The sequence below is a fragment of the Balaenoptera musculus genome, chromosome 6, assembly GCF_009873245.2.
Source record: "Balaenoptera musculus isolate JJ_BM4_2016_0621 chromosome 6, mBalMus1.pri.v3, whole genome shotgun sequence".
Taxonomy (NCBI): domain Eukaryota; kingdom Metazoa; phylum Chordata; class Mammalia; order Artiodactyla; family Balaenopteridae; genus Balaenoptera; species Balaenoptera musculus.
In genome coordinates this window covers 80,508,310-80,527,005 of record NC_045790.1, presented here as the reverse complement: position 1 = coordinate 80,527,005, position 18,696 = coordinate 80,508,310, and the positions used below count along the sequence as shown (strand labels likewise).

At 47.4% G+C, this 18,696-nt stretch overlaps 1 protein-coding gene across 1 annotated transcript in view; it reads left to right on the top strand.

Moving 5' to 3' along the window:
* The window catches only part of PAX5 (paired box 5), a 177,529-nt gene that overhangs the window by 97,054 nt on the left and 61,779 nt on the right, over nucleotides 1-18,696 (top strand). Inside the window, exon 7 of the mRNA XM_036855868.1 lies at nucleotides 521-650. Within this exon, the coding sequence (XP_036711763.1) occupies nucleotides 521-650 (130 nt within the window). The remainder of the gene's footprint in view (nucleotides 1-520; nucleotides 651-18,696) is intronic.

Below are 18,696 nucleotides of genomic sequence, written 5' to 3'. Positions count from 1 at the left end.
CCTTGTGCCTCAGTTTACTTATCTGTGAAATGAGGATTTGGATTGAGTGATGGCCCAAATTCCCTTTAATCCTTGTTTCTGTGATTCTACATCTGTGGTTTAAGAGCACAGAAATCAAAAACCTTTCTTTCCAACCTCTTGTCTACAAGACTCTTATTTCTGCCTTCCTTTTGGTTATGGATGTCTCTCTCCTCCTCCTTGCATTGAGGAGGATGGTTGTCTCTGGCTAGCTGGGGCTGGGTAAGGGAAACCTGCAGGCCATAAAGAAGCTAGGTTTGAATTCTTGTGCGGCTGCACTGAATCTTGTCTACCTCTTCACTTGGGGAGACTTGCTGATTCTCGATACCTGCCTTGTTCTGTCGAGCTGAATCTGCCCTCTCAATACTGGGGATCCGTGAGCCCCCTGGGGGCCTTGGCATTGGCATGGGTTAGCTGGCTGAGCCCAGAATGTGATGGTGGCATTTGGCTGGGGTGCTTTGGAGTCTCAGTGCTGAGGTGCCTGTCTTGTTTCCTCTTTCAGACCGCCGATTATTCCACCATGGCCTCGCTGGCTGGAGGGCTGGACGACATGAAGGCCAACCTGACCAGCCCTACCCCTGCCGACATCGGGAGCAGCGTGCCGGGGCCGCAGTCCTACCCCATTGTGACAGGTGAGGGCACCTGGGGCATGGGGGGTGAGTGGCAGAGAGAGAGAGAGAAAGGACGTGTGTGTGATGAGGAAAGTGGCTTCTTGGTGCTTTTGGACTTGATTGGTCATCTTTGTCTTAATGAGGTTATGAGGTCCTGGAACAGGTCAGGCAGGGGACTGCTGGGGCCAGGAGGTGTGGCTTTGATGAGACATGGTTGTAGACGCTCTGGTAAAGCCAGAGGAGAACAAATGGCAAACGGATGATGGGCTGGGAGGGGGGCCAGGGAAGCCTCGTGTCAGAGGGGCTGGGTGATTTCGGGGCCCCTGTAGGTGGGGCTGAGTGTTCAGAGCGCTGGGATTTAGCCCTCTCAGGAGAAAGGCAGCCCTGTTTGGCATCAGCCTGGAGGATGAGTGGGATTCCTGGCAGATTGTAGGTTTCCTGGCAGGAATTTTAGATTTCCAGGCAGAGGTGGAGTTAAGAAGGGCAGGAGGTTTAGGCTTCCTTTCTGGAAGGCTCGGGACCAGCTGCTTTAGCTGTCAGTGTAAAGATGAAGAGTTTGGGCCCTGGAGGCACACTGCTGGGTTTGAACTTGCCATTGACGAGCTGTGTACTCTTGGGTAAGTTATATAAGAATTCTGGGCTGTGGTTTTTAAATCTGTAATATGGTGATAGCACCCAGCCCACAGTGTTGCTGTGAGGATTAATGCTGTAAACATATGAGGTGCTTAGACTCTGGTCTAGCACACACAAGCACCCCATACATGTTGCGATTATTACTCCTCTCATGGTGGCTGGTCACGTCAGGCTCACTGCTGTGAAGGGGCTGGGCCAGGAGGGCGGGACCGGCAGACACCCCTCCCTGCTCCAGCAGCACCGGGATAATTTGGACGGACAGACTCAGCCACCAGCTCCGGGAGGCTGTCCGACCATGCAGGCAGAAGGCAGTCTTGGATAGTTCACATTAACAGACAGTGAGGGGCTGGGGATCACACTTTGGCCAGAGCCTTGAGGTCCAGCCTAAGGTAGCGGGATGTCCCTGTAGGTTGGTAGGCAAGACACAGGAAGCAGTGACAGAGACAAGGGGTTCTGAGAAATGTGAGTGGGCTGTAGTTGCAACAGGGCTGGACTCGGGTTAGAACTTTAGGCGGGGCTGGGGGCCGGACGAGACAGGCTCTCTCACAGCCTCATGTAGGCCCCAAGGCAGGAGGGAGGGCCCGGCTCTGAGACTGGGGCTCGTGGGGCTCAGGCAGGAGCAGCCAGGACTCTGGTTGTACATCTGGGCACCGCGTGGAGATCAGTTAAGAGGCAAGAGTGACTTGGTCCCCTGTCTACCTGAGATGGGGCAAGAGCCTGGAGGGCTGCTGAGCCTGCAGGTGGGGGGGTGTCAGTAATGGGGCACGGATGGGGGAGGCGAACCTCAGTCAGAATGAACTTTTCCTAACATCACAGGTGTCCCATGAATCCTCCCCCCTGGGGTCATGAGAGTCCGTGACAAGACCTCTGACAGCATTCCCATTTTACAGATGCAGAAACCAAGTCTCAGGGAGGGGCAGTGACTTGCCCAATATAAGGGGTAAAGGGGAGAGCTGGAGCCGGCCTTCAGTCTCCTGGGTCCTTATTCTTTTCAAAGAAGTACAAATAATTGGGTAGGGGGTTGTGGTAGGGTAGAAAGAAGCCTGAACTAGTTAATAACAATAATAAGTCACTTTACTGAGTAGTTATGGAGTACCAAACGTTCTGGTAGGTGAACTTGTTTTACCCTTAGGGGAGCCCTGGGAGGTGGGTACTCTTACATCACATCCACTTTGTAAACAAGGAAATAGAAGCCCGGGGCAGCTTGCCAGAGATCACAGCTAGTGAGCAGCAGAGGTAAAATTGAACACCAGGCCAGTACAGTCTGCCACTCTACCACACAGATAATCTGGGGGCTAATCCTGGCGCCGTCACTTCCTTGCTGTGATTTTGGATGTGTCTCTGATCTCTCAGGGCCCTTGTGAGGATCACATGAGATCCCCGAGGGGACTGCTCTGCAGAGGGAGGGTTTTTTATTAGGGTTGGGGTTCATGGGTTTAGACAAATCACAGGAAGACATATTCTACCATCTGCACAAGCCTATTTAGATGGAAAATAATCCAGTAAACGCTGAGACTATAGTTGCATTTCCGAGACTCTTGTCTACTGACGTGGCAAACTGGTGGCCAGCTGCCCAAAGGGCTAATCTAGCCCACAGATATGGTTAGTTGGCCCCATGTAGGACTTTTTATAAATTTGAGTCAACATTGAAAATTTATAAATCTGGATCTCCGGCTTCCCTTGAAAAATAAGAAGATCTGGGGCTTCCCTGGTGGCGCAGTGGTTGAGAATCTGCCTGCCAATGCAGGGGACACGGGTTCGAGCCCTGGTATGGGAAGATCCCACATGCCGCGGAGCAACTAGGCCCGTGAGCCACAACTACTGAGCCTGCGCGTCTGGAGCCTGTGCTCCGCAACGAGAGAGGCCACGACAGTGAAAGGCCCGCGCACTGCGATGAAGAGTGGTCCCCGCTCGCCACAACTAGAGAAAGCCCTCGCACAGAAACGAAGACCTAACACAGCCAAAAATAAATAAATAAATAAATAAATTTATTAAAAAAAAAAAAAAAAAAAAAAGATCTGGCCAGACTGGGCCGTATTCCCACATGGTCGTTGTAGGCGGGGCCTTAGTGGCAGCAGCCCCTAGAGATATGGCCCCCGCCCACCTGCTTTCTCATTATCTTACAAGCCTAACCTGGAAAGGAATTTGAGTTGAATACTCCTGATTTAGAAAGTTGGTGCTAAAAGCCAGCTGGGTGGTTTAGCTGTCCAGGATCTGCAGAAGGTAAGTCTGGATGTGGGCTGGGTTTTCAGGTAAACCCTTGACCAAAGACTTGTTTGTATTATGATCAATCTATTTTAAAGTCACATCACAGAGCAGAAAAAGGATATAAATATCTCAAAGTCAGAATTACGCCTAATGTTGAAATACTAAAATTACTCTAATTATAAATATATAATACTTATATAATAGTATAATATTATAAATATAACCATTAGCTTTCTTGTAAGTAAACAATAGCTAGCTAGAAAAATAATAGGGGAAAACATTAACAATAGCATCAAAAAAAAAAAAGGGAGAATGCTGAGGAATAAACTTAACTTTAAAACTCCACTAAAGAGCATAAAAGAATAAATGGAGAGATATAGCTTGTTCTTAGGTAGGAAGACTCAGTATCATGAAGATGTCATTTCCCCTGAAGTAATATATTAATTCAAAGCATTTTCAATCAAAATGTCAACTTTTTAAAACTTGTCAAAATGACACAAATACTGGATAAATAAACACTCAAGGTAGCTAGAAAAATTCTGACATAAAGAAATGAGTAAAACATAGCATATTTTAAAATGTTATGATACAGCTACAACAATTAAAACTGTTACTGAAAGTGAAGTAAATAGACAAATGGAACAGCATGGAGCATCCAGAAATAGATCCAAATATATGTGGGTGTTTACAGATACAACATTGCAAATCAGTGGAGAAAAGATAAATCATTCAGTTAATGGTGTAGGGACAGTTAGGCCTGTTGGATCCATACCTTATTCTCTATATCAAAAGAAATTCCAGGTTGATCAAAACTTAAAATTTAAAGAATGAAATCATAATAAAACTAGAAAAAAAAAACATAAGGGAAATTTTTTAATAAACTTCGAGTGGAGAAGGCCTTTTAAAATCTGTTCCAGGGAGGACTTCCCTGGTGGCACAGTGGTTAAGAATCTGCCTGCCAATGCAGGGGACATGGGTTTGAGCCCTGGACTTGGAAGATCCCACATGCCGCGGAACAACTAAGCCCGTGCACCACAACTACTGAGCCCATATGCTGCAACTACTGAAGCCCGTGTACCTAGAGCCAGTGCTCCACAACAAGAGAAGCTACTGCAATGAGAAGCCCACGCACCACAACAAAGAGTAGCCCCTGCTCACTACAACTAGAGAAAGCCTGCGTGCAGCAACAAAGACCCAATGCAGCCAAAAATAAATAAATAAATTTATAAATCTGTTCCAGGGAATTCCCTGGCAGTCCAGTGGTTACGACTTTGCCCTCTCACTGCTGAGGGCCTGGGTTCGATCCCTGGTCGGGGAACTAAGATCCCACAAACCGTGTTGTGTGGCCAAAAAAAAAAAACCGTTCCAAATACAAAAGACAAAGGAAAATGATATAAACGACTGCTTAAAACAGAAACGTTTTATATATGTATGTAAAAACACCCAAAAAAACAAAGAATAAAAAACTTTTTTAAAGTGGAACACAGAGGACAAAAAGCTAATTTCCTTAATATATAAAGAGGTTTTAAAAAACAAATAAGAAAAAAAATCAGTAGAAAAGACAGGTAAAGCAAATGAACAGGAAAAAATACAGATGTCCAATGGCATATGAAAATATATGCACTTGACTCATAGTTTTAAAACTACAAATTAAAATAATCATGAAATACTCTTTTTTTTTGGCCACACCACGCAGCTTGTGGGATTGTGGTTCCCCGACCAGGGATTAAACCTGGGACCTCAGCAGTGAAAGCCCACGTCATAACCACTGGACCACCAGGGAATTCCCAGGAGACACTTTAATAAAACCCATTAGCTTATCAAAGATTGAAATGTTTCTTGAGGTCCAGTGTTAGAGAGGATATGAGAAACAGATATTTCCATACACAGTCATAGGTGTATAAATAAGTACAATCATTTTGGAAAGAAATTTGTCAGTAGCTATTAATATTTTAAATAGACATACCTACCATCTAACTCAGAACTTTTATACGCATTTTAAGGACTTTATCTCAAGATATATTCACACAGATGCACAGTGATACCTAAATCTATATAATAATGACAGAATTATTTATAATGAAAAACAAATGGAAAAAACTCAGTGTTTATCAATAGGAGCAGGTTAAATAAATTATGGCTCCTTCACACAATAAACTACTCTGCAACCATTAAAAAGAATTAAGTAGAGCTATCTGTGCTGACATGAATAAATGTTTAAGATATACTTTTAAGCAAATAAACAATTTGTAGAATAATATGTTCAGTATGATTCCATTAGTGTGAAAAATTATAAGGGACATACACACAGAGGCATGGACACACATGTGTAGATCAGATGCATGCATATGAGGATTCGGTAGGAGAAGATCCCCAGCCTCTAATGGGGCACTGTAGTGCTGTGCTGACACTGGGGTTCTCTGCTCAGCCCCACCCAGTGTCCCCTGGGGAATAACAAATATTTACATTGCCCCTTTACTCTCCTGAAATTAAGTTCATAAAAAATATAGCCTATCTTCACAAGTAATTTCAAATAAAATCAAAATAATACCCTAACTATAAGATAAAGGAGAAATGAAAGTGAAATTGTTTATAATTAACTGCTATGTACTTTGATAAGTAAGCATTCGGCATGTCTAAACTGCAAGACATAATGGAGTAGCCCAGGGCTCGCTCCATGCACAGAATCAACGCGAATGCAACAATCCCGAACACAGACTTACTGTGTTTCACATACTGTGAGTGAGATTTTACCAATAGGTGAGGAACTCTTGGCAAAGTTCCAAATAAAACAAAGTACAAGCTTTGCTCAGTTTACACAGTAGTTGCATTCCTAGAAAATTCAGTGTTTATTAAGACCATGGAAATTGCAAGGTCACATTTATATGGAAATGAAGTTCTGTTCTAGATTTAAAGAATTACAAGCAGATTTCTCACCTACCACCTATGTGAATGTTGGGCAGGACATGAAAATAGTGCAGGATAAAGGCAGATTCTTCGTTGTGTGGGACTGTTCCACCACAAGCCAATAACACCTGTCAATCATATAAAAGCTCCCACAAATTTTCAAAACACCCTCTGGGGGCAGTTGATGATCCCAATGAGAGCTGTTAGAACACCTTGAAGGAATACCCCTGAGAGCTGTCAGGATGGGCCTACGTGTCACCATGTGGCATTAATTTAATTCCACCTGTGCCCATGGATGTGTTGACACAGTTCTGAACTCTTCAGGGGAGGGCTGAGTCTTCCAGCCCCACCTGCTCCTTCTCCCCTCCTCACAAGGTGCTCAGCTAGACTGCCAGCCTGGGGTCTAGGAGGCGGCTGGTCTGTGTACTGCTCCACCCTAGCCCTCACGCTCCCGGCTACCCAGGGAGATCTCATTAGAGAACGAGTCCATGTCTCTCCATCATTTATATGCCATGTTAAATTTTAAGTTAAACTCCTGCTCTACCAGCCAGGGCCACGGTTTAGAAACTGCTCACCATTTGCAAAGCAGTGACATGGCCCACCCGTTCCTGCATCGTCAGCAGTTTGGGCCTGTCCTGATGGGGACTAATTATCTGCAGGTGTATCCTTGGGCCACAGGCCTGCTGATGGGACAGCCACTGTGCCTACCTGCCAGGGAGGACAGCAGGTGGACACCAGCAAAGGACCCGGCAGTCTTGCCCCCGGCTGTGCCCACCTGACCCTTTGCCTGGGAAAACAAAGTAACGGGGCCAGCCTGTGTCCTTTCTGGCCCGTTCCCCTGAGGACCATCTCTTTGCATCACCAGTTGGAATGGGAGGTGGAGACTGAGGGAGGCTTCTTCTGGTTAAACAACTTTGGGAAACACCTGCCTGGTGCATGACCCAGGTCCTGGGGTCTGAGGCATCCCCTGGGCACTGTCCCCTCTAAGCAACAGAGACCATACATGGGCCAGTGGATGAGCACCCACGAAGACAAGACAGATGGCTGCCGAGTCCCCAGGACCACCAGCTCTGATTTGCTGGTATCCCCCAGGCTCAATGTTTGGAGTCTCTGTATCCCAAACTTGGTACCTGAAAGCAAGTAAGTCCATCCTCTTCCGCCTTTCTCATCTGAGCAATAGCTGAGGGCTGAAGGAAAGAGCACTAGACCCAGGAGTCAGAGGAACAGGTTTAAGCCTGGACTTTGCCACCTAACTGTCCTATCATTCAGCAAATAGCTTGTCTTCTCTGAGCCTCAGTTTTCCTATCTATGAAATGGGGATGACAATTCCTGCCCTGCCTGCCTCCTTTGGCTGTTTCGAGGCTATAATGAGACAGTGACGGGGAAGGGTTTGAGAGCCACTAAGGGGGCATCTGAGTGTGTGTGGGCCGGAAAGGAGATCTGGAGGGTCTGGGATCCAGTGTTGGGTCTTCCCAGCCTCCTCTGGGGCAAATATCCGACCACAGACAGGCAGGGTGGGAGGGTCCTTCAGAGCAACTGCTCACTTCACAGTTGGAGACACCCCGGTTCAGAGGTGGGAGGTGACCTGCTCAAGGCCACATCCAGTGAGTTAGAGCTGGATCTGGGGCTCATCCAGGGCCCTGGCTTCCACAGCCTGCTGCCAATATGTGGTTGGATGGACTAAAAAAAAAATCCCAGTTTAAATTTCCAGAAGGCATTTCTTTTAGCATATGACTGAGAATGTCAGCAGCAAAGCCAGACTGCCTGGCCTTGAAGCCCAGCTCCTCCGTATTCTAGCTGCGTGACCTTGGGCACGTTACTAGCCTCCATGCCCAAGGTCCCCATCTGTAAAATGGGGCCCAAGATAGCACTCCCTCACAGGCTTCCTGCAAGGATTTCATGCATGGTCCACGCAGTCTTGGCCCGGTGCTTGGCACATGGTAAACACTTAACGAATGGTAGCTATTAGTATGTTCCTGGGCTCTTGTACCAAAACGTCTGGTGAGGTGCCAGGCCTTTCTGAACGACCGTTTGCTTATCTCTCCGTGGGGAACACCTCCTTTGACCTGGTTTTTATGAGCGTTTTTGAGGCTTAATCAGACCAAACTAAATAAACCTCTTCACTCAAAGTGAAATCATAATGAAAAATAAAAGCAAAAATACGAAGAATGCCTCATGTATCCAGGCGGCTGAAAGGTGCTGGAAATATGACAATAAAAGCTACAACACAATACAGCATGATACCCCGTAACCAAGCGCTCAGCCATGGAGCTTTCCTAGGAGCCCCATGGAAGATGCTAGGCTCTCAAAGCTGTGTGCATTGGAAGGGGAGCATAATATCGATAGTTACTGTGTATCAGGCTGTCACTCGGGGCTTAGCTGGGAGTATGATGGTGGCCCTGGTGGATAGTCCCCCCTTTCACTGAGCTTACCTGCTGGGGAGAGCCAGACAATTCTCAGCAAACACAGAAGGAAATGTGCAATGTGATTTCATACTAGCAGGTGATCTGAAGAAAACTGGAAGAGAGAGTAGAGAGAAACGGGTTGGGGGCAGTGACAAGAGGGGTGGGGGATGAAGTAGAGCCTCTCTGAAAAGGTGGCATTTGATCTGAGACCCCAACCAGGAGAAGCCTTGGGAAGATTTGGGGAAAAGGCATCTGGACAGAAGATACAGCCTCGGGAAATGCCTTTTTTTTTTTTTTTTTAACATCTTTATTGGAGTATAATTGCTTTACAATGGTGTGTTAGTTTCTGCTGTATAACAAAGTGAATCAGCTATACATATACATATATCCCCATATCTCCTTCCTCTTGCGTCTCCCTCCCACCCTCCCTATCCCACCCCTCTAGGTGGTCACAAAGCACCGAGCTGATCTCCCTGTGCTCTGCAGCTGCTTCCCACTAGCTATCTATTTTACATTTGGTAGTGTATATATGTCCATGCCACTCTCTCACTTCGTCCCAGCTTACCCTTCCCCTTCTACTTATCCTCAAGTCCATTCTCTACATCTGTGTCTTTATTCCTGTTCGGGAAATGCCTTTTAACTGTATAAATGAATGAGTGAATGAGGTGCTGAGAGGATGGGGCCATTTCTCAGTTCTTTCTCTGCTGCCAGTTGGGCCCAGCCCATAATCAGGCCTCAGGGACTCTGGAAGTTAGTGGAAACTTCGAGGTTGGGTAGCCCAACCCATCACCCAACCCTGGGATCTATTCTATATCAGGACTTGGTTACCTCTAGTGATGGGGATTTCACTAGCTCAAAGGCAAAGAATCTTCAAACAGGACTTACCTGAAGCTACTCTCCATTGAAGTGATTTCCTTTCCCACTGGCAAGCCAGAGCTGAGCTGTCGGCAAAGTCTAGGCTGGCATCCGTGCTGTGAACTCAGACCCAGGCACTGGCATTCTGGGTCCTCAGGGTCCAGCCCAAATAGTGCTTTTTAAACCTAAAAAAAAAAAATCATAGCCCACATTTTACAGATCAGAGGAAAATAACCCAAATGTCCATGAGAAGGGGACTGTTCAATAAAGAAGAGCTCACCCGTAAGATGGAGTACTGTGCAGCTGCAGGAAAGAACGAGGAAGCGCTTTATGTCCTGACTGGGAAGATCTTGGAGATACATTATTCATGAAAAGAAGCAATAATAATATATACAGAATGCTACCTTTTGTGTAAAGAAGGGAGGGGCAATGGGAATGCGTATTTGTTCACACAAGCATACAGAAGTTCTGGAAGGATACTCAGTAACCACGTTTGGGCATAGACGATGAAGTGGGTGTAGGAAGAGGACTTCTTACTGAATATCATCTACATGTTAAATTTTTTGAACGTTATATATATATTAATATATCACTATTAAAAAGTTAAATTTAAAAATTCCTTTAAAACTAGGAGATTTCACATGAAGGCTAAAATGTCTAACTTGTTTTGAAAAATTGGAAGACTGTCCACCAGGGTCCACATTCCCACGTGGCCACGCTAGGGGAGCGTTGAGAAGGGGCCATCCCTTTACATCAGCCGCACACTCCTGTTTGTCCCAGGCTCCACCTGGCCAGCTTCACTCACTGTCCTTGCCTGCTGCTCCCTGTGGGTCTTCCACCTGCCCCAGCCCCTCCTTCCTGTCTCCTCTGACACCTATTCCTGCCCAATAGAAACCCAGGCCAGGAAGGGCTGACCACAGGCTGTCCAACTGGCCTTGCCTGTCCCTGACTCCAGGCCTTTGCTCACGCTGTTCTGCCTGTCCGGAATGGCTTTCCCCAAATATCAGCTCCGTGTGTAAGCCATCCAGTGGGAAGGGCCTGGAGTGCCGAGTGCAAGGTTTTCCAGAATGTGTGACAATTAGGCATTTCAGCCCCGTGCAGTGATGTCACACTCTGTCCAAACTAAATGTTGTGAACCTGCTTCAGGGGACCACAGACCGGAGAGAAAACTCAGCACCCAAGATCGGAACTTTCCCCAGTAAAACAAGGCTATTTGCATTCCAGAAAGATTCAAGGTGAATCCAATTGGGGATTAAAGTATTTGTTAAATAGACTCACAGTTATAGATTCTAGAGAAACCTAGAATTTTGGAATCTAAATGTTTGGAAGGATACTCAGAGGTTCAGAGAAGCCAGAGGTCTGATCATTTTATTTATTTATTTATTTTTTTTACTTATGGCTGTGTTGGGTCTTCGTTTCTGTGCGAGGGCTTTCTCTAGTTGTGGCAAGCGGGGGCCACTCTTCATCGCGGTGCGCGGGCCTCTCACTATCGCGGCCTCTCTTGTTGCGGAGCACAGGCTCCAGACGCGCAGGCTCAGTAGTTGTGGCGCACGGGCCTAGTTGCTCCGTGGCATGTGGGATCTTCCCAGGCCAGGGCTCGAACCCGTGTCCCCTGCATTGGCAGGCAGATTCTCAACCACTGCGCCACCAGGGAAGCCCCGGTCTGATCATTTTAAAACCCAAATGAAATTCAAGCATCTCTGTAATTAAAATGCACATCAAAGGAAAATATGATCTGCTTTCAGGTTAGCACAGTGTTCCTAAGAACTATTTGTTGAATAAATGAATTAATGTTTGTGTAAGGAGCAGTGTCAATTAAAAAAAATAATTTCAGGAGAAAGTACTCCAGTTGTTTCTGACCTTGTATTTTGTAGGATAAAAATAAACAAAGGTGGATGGCCATCCTGGTAATGCACTCATAGATTTTTACACTTGCGGGCAGCTTGGAAGCCGACCTTTCCAAATAGCCTTCGAGCAGGTCTCTGGGCCTCCAGCTTCCCAGCTGACCCTGCTGTGATCCATCTTCTTAAAACAGCGATTTCATTAGCTCGTCCTCCTGGTCAGAGATCTCCACTGCCTTGCCATTATCTGCAGGAGAAAACACACCAAACTGTAGCTCCTGGCAATTAGCAGGGCGGTTGCCATTCATTATTCATTCATTCTCTCATTCACTCACTCACCTCTCCATCAAAACCCAGCTCCTCCTTCGCATCAGACCTTAGCCTAGGCTGGGTCTTGTGGCTGTAGGGTCTCTGCCCTCAACATACCCATAATTTGATGAGGGGGGTAAATGTGGATACATGTACAGGGCAAAACAAAACAAATAAGAAAAAGAAAGAGAAATACCAGGGAGAAGCCAAGTGCTTTTGAAGGCGTGGAGGAGGGAAATATTGCTTCTCTATGACTGTGGGGTTTGGGAACATTTTGTGGGAGACCACATGGAAGCTGCTCTTGGGGAGCCACGAACTCTTGGTTTCTCTACTCTGAAGCTTGGTCTAGTCTGTTGCAATACCCCCAGCTTTACTAATCCCTTTTAAATCACGAAGGAATACGTGCTCATTGTAAAATAAATTCGAATGGTACGGAAGTATATGTAAACATGTGATTGTATCCCTTCACCCCGTTCCTAGCCTGTTCTGCTGTCAGCAGAGTTGATGGTTCGGTAAATATCCTTCCAGAACCTTTTCTATGCATAAAAAACTATATCAGGTTACACACATATAGTTCATTTCCTACAAAGGGGTTTTTGCTCGTCATACTGTTGGTCAGTTTTTAAAAAATTTTATTTCATGTTTTATGGACACCCAACATGTAGGTAGGTCCAGAACCTCCATCCTTTCTAATGTTCTGGATGAACCATAATGAACTCTTCTCTAGCAGTATGGGCTAAGGAATTCCTACCTCAGGGCTAAGGGGTGAATCCCTCTCAGTATTTGATACCTGGGGTGCAGACAGAGAAGGACAGGGTCCAGGAAGGGGAGCGGGACGGGAACCTTGTCATCCACGGGCAGCCCAGGACTGTCAGCTTAGAGACGGCAGACTGGGGGCCTGGCCGCTGCCTCCCACGTGCTCAGGGGTATGGGAGGAGGAGATGTGGCTGCTCTGAGCTCATCAGGGGAAGCCACAGGGAGGCAAGCCGTAGCTGAGCACAAAGAAGAGTTTTTTTTTAACAGTTTGAGCTCTCTGAAGCTGGAATAGGCTGCATCTGGAGATAATAACAGTGATAGCTAATGTTTATTGAGCATGTATTATGTGCTTTGGTTCATTTCACCCCTTACTCTATGAAACTAGGTACTATTTTTGTCCCAACTAACAGTTAAAAAGAAATTGCCTGAGTTCACACAGCAGTAAGTAGCAGAGCTGGTTTTCTCCTAACCCCTGTACTGTACTGCCTCTGGTGGTAATAAGCTCCACATGATCAGAGGTATCCAAGCAGAGCTCTTTCACATTCACCTGCAGCACAGTTAGACTGGCGACCCCTGGGGTCTGTGGAAGCTGATCAAACTGTAGAATCTCTTGTACAGTCTCTGGAGCCAGACTGCCTATCTTTGGATCTCAACTCTTATCCCACTTATGAATGGGTGACCTCAGTTGCAACTGGGTGTATGTGCCTCAGTTTGCCCACCTATAAAATGGGAATAGAAACTTGTTACATGGATTAAATGAGTTAATATTTCAGAAGCACTCAAAACTCTGCCTGGAACATGGTAAGTGCTAAATAAGTGTTGTTTTAAACATCTGGAGCTCAGGAAAGCTGCCTAAACCAGAGAGCCAGGTTTAGGGGTCCTCCACAGCAAGGGGATGGAGAAGGAGCTTGCCAGGGTTGGGATCTGTCCAGTGTGGAGCAGGCCTGATGGCTCCCTGTTCTGGATGTTCCACTGGCCTCCTGTATTAGTTTCCAGTTGCTGGTGTAACAAATTACGATGAACTTCACGGCTTAAAACAACACAAATTTATTATCTTACAGTTCTAGAGGTCAGAAGTCCTAAAATCAAGGCGTCAGCAGGGCTGTATTCCTTCTGAAGGCTCTAGGGGAGAATCCATTTCCTTGCCTTTTTCAGCTTCTTTTTTTTTTTTTAATTAATTAATTTATTTATTTTTGACTGCATTGAGTCTTTGTTGCTGTGCACGGGCTTCTCATTATGGTGGCTTCTCTTTGTTGCGGAGCATGGGCTCTAGGCACACGGGCTTCAGTAGTTGTGGTGCACGGGCTTAGTTGCTCCACGGTATGTGGGATCTTCCCGGACCAGGGCTCGAACCTGTGTCCCCTGCATTGGCAGGCAGATTCTTAACCACTGTACCACCAGGGAAGTCCTTTTCCAGGTTCTTGAGGCTGCCCACGTTCCCTGGCTTGTAGCCCTTTCCTTTGTCTTCAAAGACAGCAGGGTATCATCTTTTGTCCTCTTTGACCTCTGCTTCTGTTGTCACATCTTCTCTCTGTGACTCTGACCTTCCTGCCTCTCCCCTATAGGGACTCTTGGTGATTATATTGAGCTCACCCGGATAATCCAGGATTGTCTCCACGTCTCAGAAATCCTTGATTTAATTACATCTGCAAAGTCCCTTTTGCTTTGTAAGGTGACATATTCACAGGCTTTGGGGGCCATGATTCTGTCTACCACACCTCCCCAGTGCCCACTATAAAGGTCTCCTTGAGGACTCTGCATGATCTGGGAGGGGATCAGCACCTTTTTTGCTGTATCTGCCTGACTTCTCCCCACCACCTTTGTGAGCATTGGCTGGTCCTCACTGTGTCTCCTCCATCTGCCCCAGTATTGTGACAATCGTGCTGGAATACCTAGGGTCAAGAGACTGGAATATTGGTGCTCCTTGGAGATCATTAGCATAACTCCGAGCATATGGAGACACGGAGGACTGAGAACTCAAGTTCTCCCCACATGAGACAGCTCCAGAACCCACATCTCTTGGCTCCCCCTCCTTGCCAGACTCAGCCTTCCAGAACAGAACTTTCCCCCTCTCCTGTCCTCATTTCTCAGCCTGACTGGTCCACTGCCGTCCGTTGGGTTCTATGCCTGATGGAACCCTTTATTCAGGCCTTTTTATCACCTTCCAACTCAACCACACCCAGTCCTGACTCCAAGCCTTTGCTTCTGCTGGTTCCTCTGCTTAGGATGCTCCTGTCATTTGCCCAGAGGTGGCGGTAGTCTGCTGTGAAAGGAAGAGCCATGGGCTGACTTGGATCAGGATCACAGATCTTCATTCCAGCTCTGCCATAACTCCCTGGTGACTTTGGGACACGCTTTCTCTCTCTGAGCCTCAGTTTTCACATCTGCCCAATAGGAATTTATCATCCTGGCTCATCCTCTCCTTGCAGGACTTCAGTGAAGTGTACGTGAGCTGTAAGAAGCTATAGCCTTTCTTTTGACCTGACTGTGCCAGGTGCTCAGGTCCTGTGTCCCCAGCAGTGGGGGGTGACCGTGACCTGGTGCAGGGCTTTGCCTGTGAAAGGCTCTCATGACACCTGCTGAGGGCTGAGGAACCAGCAGGGCTGCCAGTCTCTGTCCATGTGACTTCAGGGCATGTCTCCAGGGAGCAGTCCTCAAGCGCCGCCTCCTTCAGGAAGCCCTCCCTAATTACCCCACAGTCAGAGTGATATCCCCCTCTCTGGGCTCTGAATCAGCCTACTTGTTATCCCATTGTGCCTTGACTTATGATTCTTTGTGTCCAGCCTAACTTTATCCTTAGACTATGAGGTTCTGAATTGTCTTCTGCCTACCATGGGGCATGGAACATTGTAGGTACTCGGGAAATGTTTGTTGAATGGATGGATGGATGGACGGATGGATGGATGAACAAGTGAGCTGTCTAATATGTTGGGTTGCTACTAATCACCCCAAACCATACCCATCTAGGTTATTATCAAGGTTATCGACATGATTCACACACTCACACACACATCTTTGATGAGCAAAAGGGACATTTGAATGCAAGGTATTATGACAATTATTATTTCTCTCCAAATGCATTAGCTTCTACTGGTTTGCAGCCTTTTTTTTTTCCCACCAATGTTCACAGCCCAGAAAAAAAAATCTCCCTCTAATTTATCTCTATTAGCTTTTATTTTCATTACCCAAGAGGCTATAGAACTTCTACTCCCACCCCTAGATCTTCTATAAATGTTTGGTAAGGCTGGTTTGGGCACGAATCCTTAGGGGGCACCTGCTGCCTGTCCAGACTTGCCCATCCAGAGGAGTGTTGGCCTTTCTGGAGCCACTAGCTCCTTTTGTAACCCTCTGTTAACCCGGGTCCAGGATGGTGTCACATGCCCACCTCAAGGATAGGGGGGTCAAATAGCCTGTTTGGAGGGTTGGCCTCTGGAGTGGGGACTAAGGTAAGGGCTCTTTCCCCAGAGCTGGTCTCAATCCTGAATAAGATCCAGTAAGGCAAGAGTCACCAGCAGGAGTGATAACTACTACTTGCCTCCCACTCACCAGGCAACAGACATTGTTCTAAGCACTTTACATGTGTTAACTTGTCTAATCTGCAAAACAACACTGTGAGAAAGTTAGTTTTATTATCCCCATTTTACTGATGCCAAAACTGAGGCACAGAAGAGCATAGCAACTTGCTCAAGGTCACACACCTCCTAAGTAGTGGAGCCAGGTTTCAAATGCATACTGTCAGATTCCAGAGGACACACACCTGACCATTGTACCACACTGCTCCTCACCAACCTGCTGTGTCAGGGGCAGGCAGGCAATCTGGCCAGAGGAGGTCCGAGTCGGCCAGAGCCCAATTTAGAGAACAGACCACAAACAAGGCTGTTGAGTAGATCAGGGCCATGCACGGGGGGCACGTGTGATGTGGCTTGTCTTGATCCCGGGTGCTATCTGGTTGAAGGGCATCGGGCTGACTCTCCCTCCAATAACCAGCACCGTGTAGGTCAGCCTGCACCCAGGCAGACCTCAGCAGCCTCAGCAGCACAGTAGGCCCTCAGGGAAGGTCTGTTGAGTGGATGGGCAGATGACAGTGGCACTCCCAGCAACTCCCCACCTAGACCCAGCTGCTCTTTTGTTGTTTTGTTTTCAGGAAAGAAAGCAAAAGAAAAATAATGGTCACTGCTTTCCTTAAACAGACTTCCTTCCTCTTCCCCTGGGCAAGCGCCCGTTGGGAGGGTCAAGCCAGTTCAGCCCTGGCTGTCTTCAGGAAGAAGTCAGCTAAAGCAACGGCTCTTCACACAGCACCCAGCACAGCTTCCTGCTTTCTCATCCTCTATTGCCCTGCCTGCCTGAGAGCAAAAAGGACATTAAGCAACAGTCCAGGTGGTCAGGGGTGGGAAACCTTGGCCCAGGTGCTTGGGCAGCCCGGCAGGGATCCACCACGGGGTGGCAGGCAGGACACTGGGGTGAGTGCTCGGGCCCTGCTGGGCTGTCCTGGTCCTCACACTGAGAGCGGGCTGGGGTGGGAGGGCTCGCCTAATTGACCGGGGCCTTGGGGTGTATGTCCTCTCTTGGATTCCTGGGATGGAAGCATCATGGTCAAGGTGGCTGGGTTTGGGGAGGGGCAGGGGTGGCAGAGGGTGCCCTGAGGGGCTCTGAGCAGTGTCTCTTTCCCAGCTGGCCCGGCAGTGTTACGGTGTCTTTCACAACAAGTAGTGTCAGCCCTAGTTAGTTATTCAAAAGGTGTTGCCAAAAGGAAGACCCTAGCTGTCACGAATAGCCTTCTGTGCCAATATGGGGGTAGATTACAAAAGATACCTGTGGTTTTATTATTATCTTTAAATCTCTTTTGGATAATGAGGCTGATGGAGTAAAAGATTCCCACAGAGCTCAGCCTGGAGCCACGGAGCCCAGAGTAGGGCTCCCTGTCCTCCCTCCTCTGGTTCTGCAGCCCGGGTCAGCCGGCTCCTACCCCAAGGCTCCCAGGGTCTGGTCTAAGGGCCCGGCCTCTGGGCTGCCTGGAGCTCGCCCAGCGACTGCGCGGCTTCTCTGCGGGCTGAGCACACCTCCGGCAGGGACCGGCCCTGCCCATGTCCCCGCCCCCAGAGGAATCCCTTCTTTGACCTTTGTAATTATTCCTGTTCAATCTTCCTTCGTGTTTTTTCCTTCCCCTTTTCAAGGTGCTCAACTCCTGCGCTCCCTCCAGTGTATTAAGGATGTGAGTGAAATTGATGACTGGGATGTCTCAGGTCTTTATGATGATGAATGACTTTCACTGCCAAAGCTTTTATTGTCTGTGATTTGGGAAGAAGGGGGAACTGATATATCAAGGCTGCCTGTCACACCATTTAATACAGTTATAAATCCTGACGTCACTAACTGGTGGTCAGGAGCTGGAGAATTCCACCGGCCGCCGCTTTGCCGAGCCTTTATGGATTTTTTCCCCTCTTGCCTTTCTTTGCTTGACTGTCACAATTGTGTTTTGGGAGGGGGGATGAGAACAGCTGGATGGTGACTTTAAAAATCTCAGGGGCAATCTGGTCCAGGGGAGAAAGTGGGAGGCCTCCCCACTCTAAAGTAAGGGGAAATGGCAGGCCTTTGATTCTAAGGTGAGCAAAGAAATTGTTCAGTGAAACCAATTCCTAAAAGTATGCTAATAACTTCTTGCCTGTGCACCACCCTTTACAGTTTACGGATTGATTTTAACAGCTGTTATTTTTCAGATCTTCCTTCCATCCTTTGGGGGTGGGGGTGTGGCAGGGAGAGACTTGAGCCCCATTTTGCAGAAGAGGAAACTGAGGCTCAGCAAGGTGAAGCAACTTGGCCAAGGTTATGCCACACCAGGCAGATGCAGAGGGCAACTCCCTGGATGAAGCAACAGAGCATCACTGTTAGGAATGGTGGTGTCAGACAGCCCTGGGTTCCAATCCTAGACTCCGCTGTCTAGCTGCTGGTCATGGGATGGTCACTTCAACTTTATAACCCTCAGTTTCCTCATCTGGAAATGAGAATAACACTCTTCTCATAAGCCTGTTATGAGGATTCAATGAGATAATGCATGGAAGAGTCTTAGCAAGGTTCTGCCCCATCAGAAGTGCTCAATAAATGTTTATAAAACATGGAACTACCATGAGAGAAGCATGTGGTAGATGTCACAGG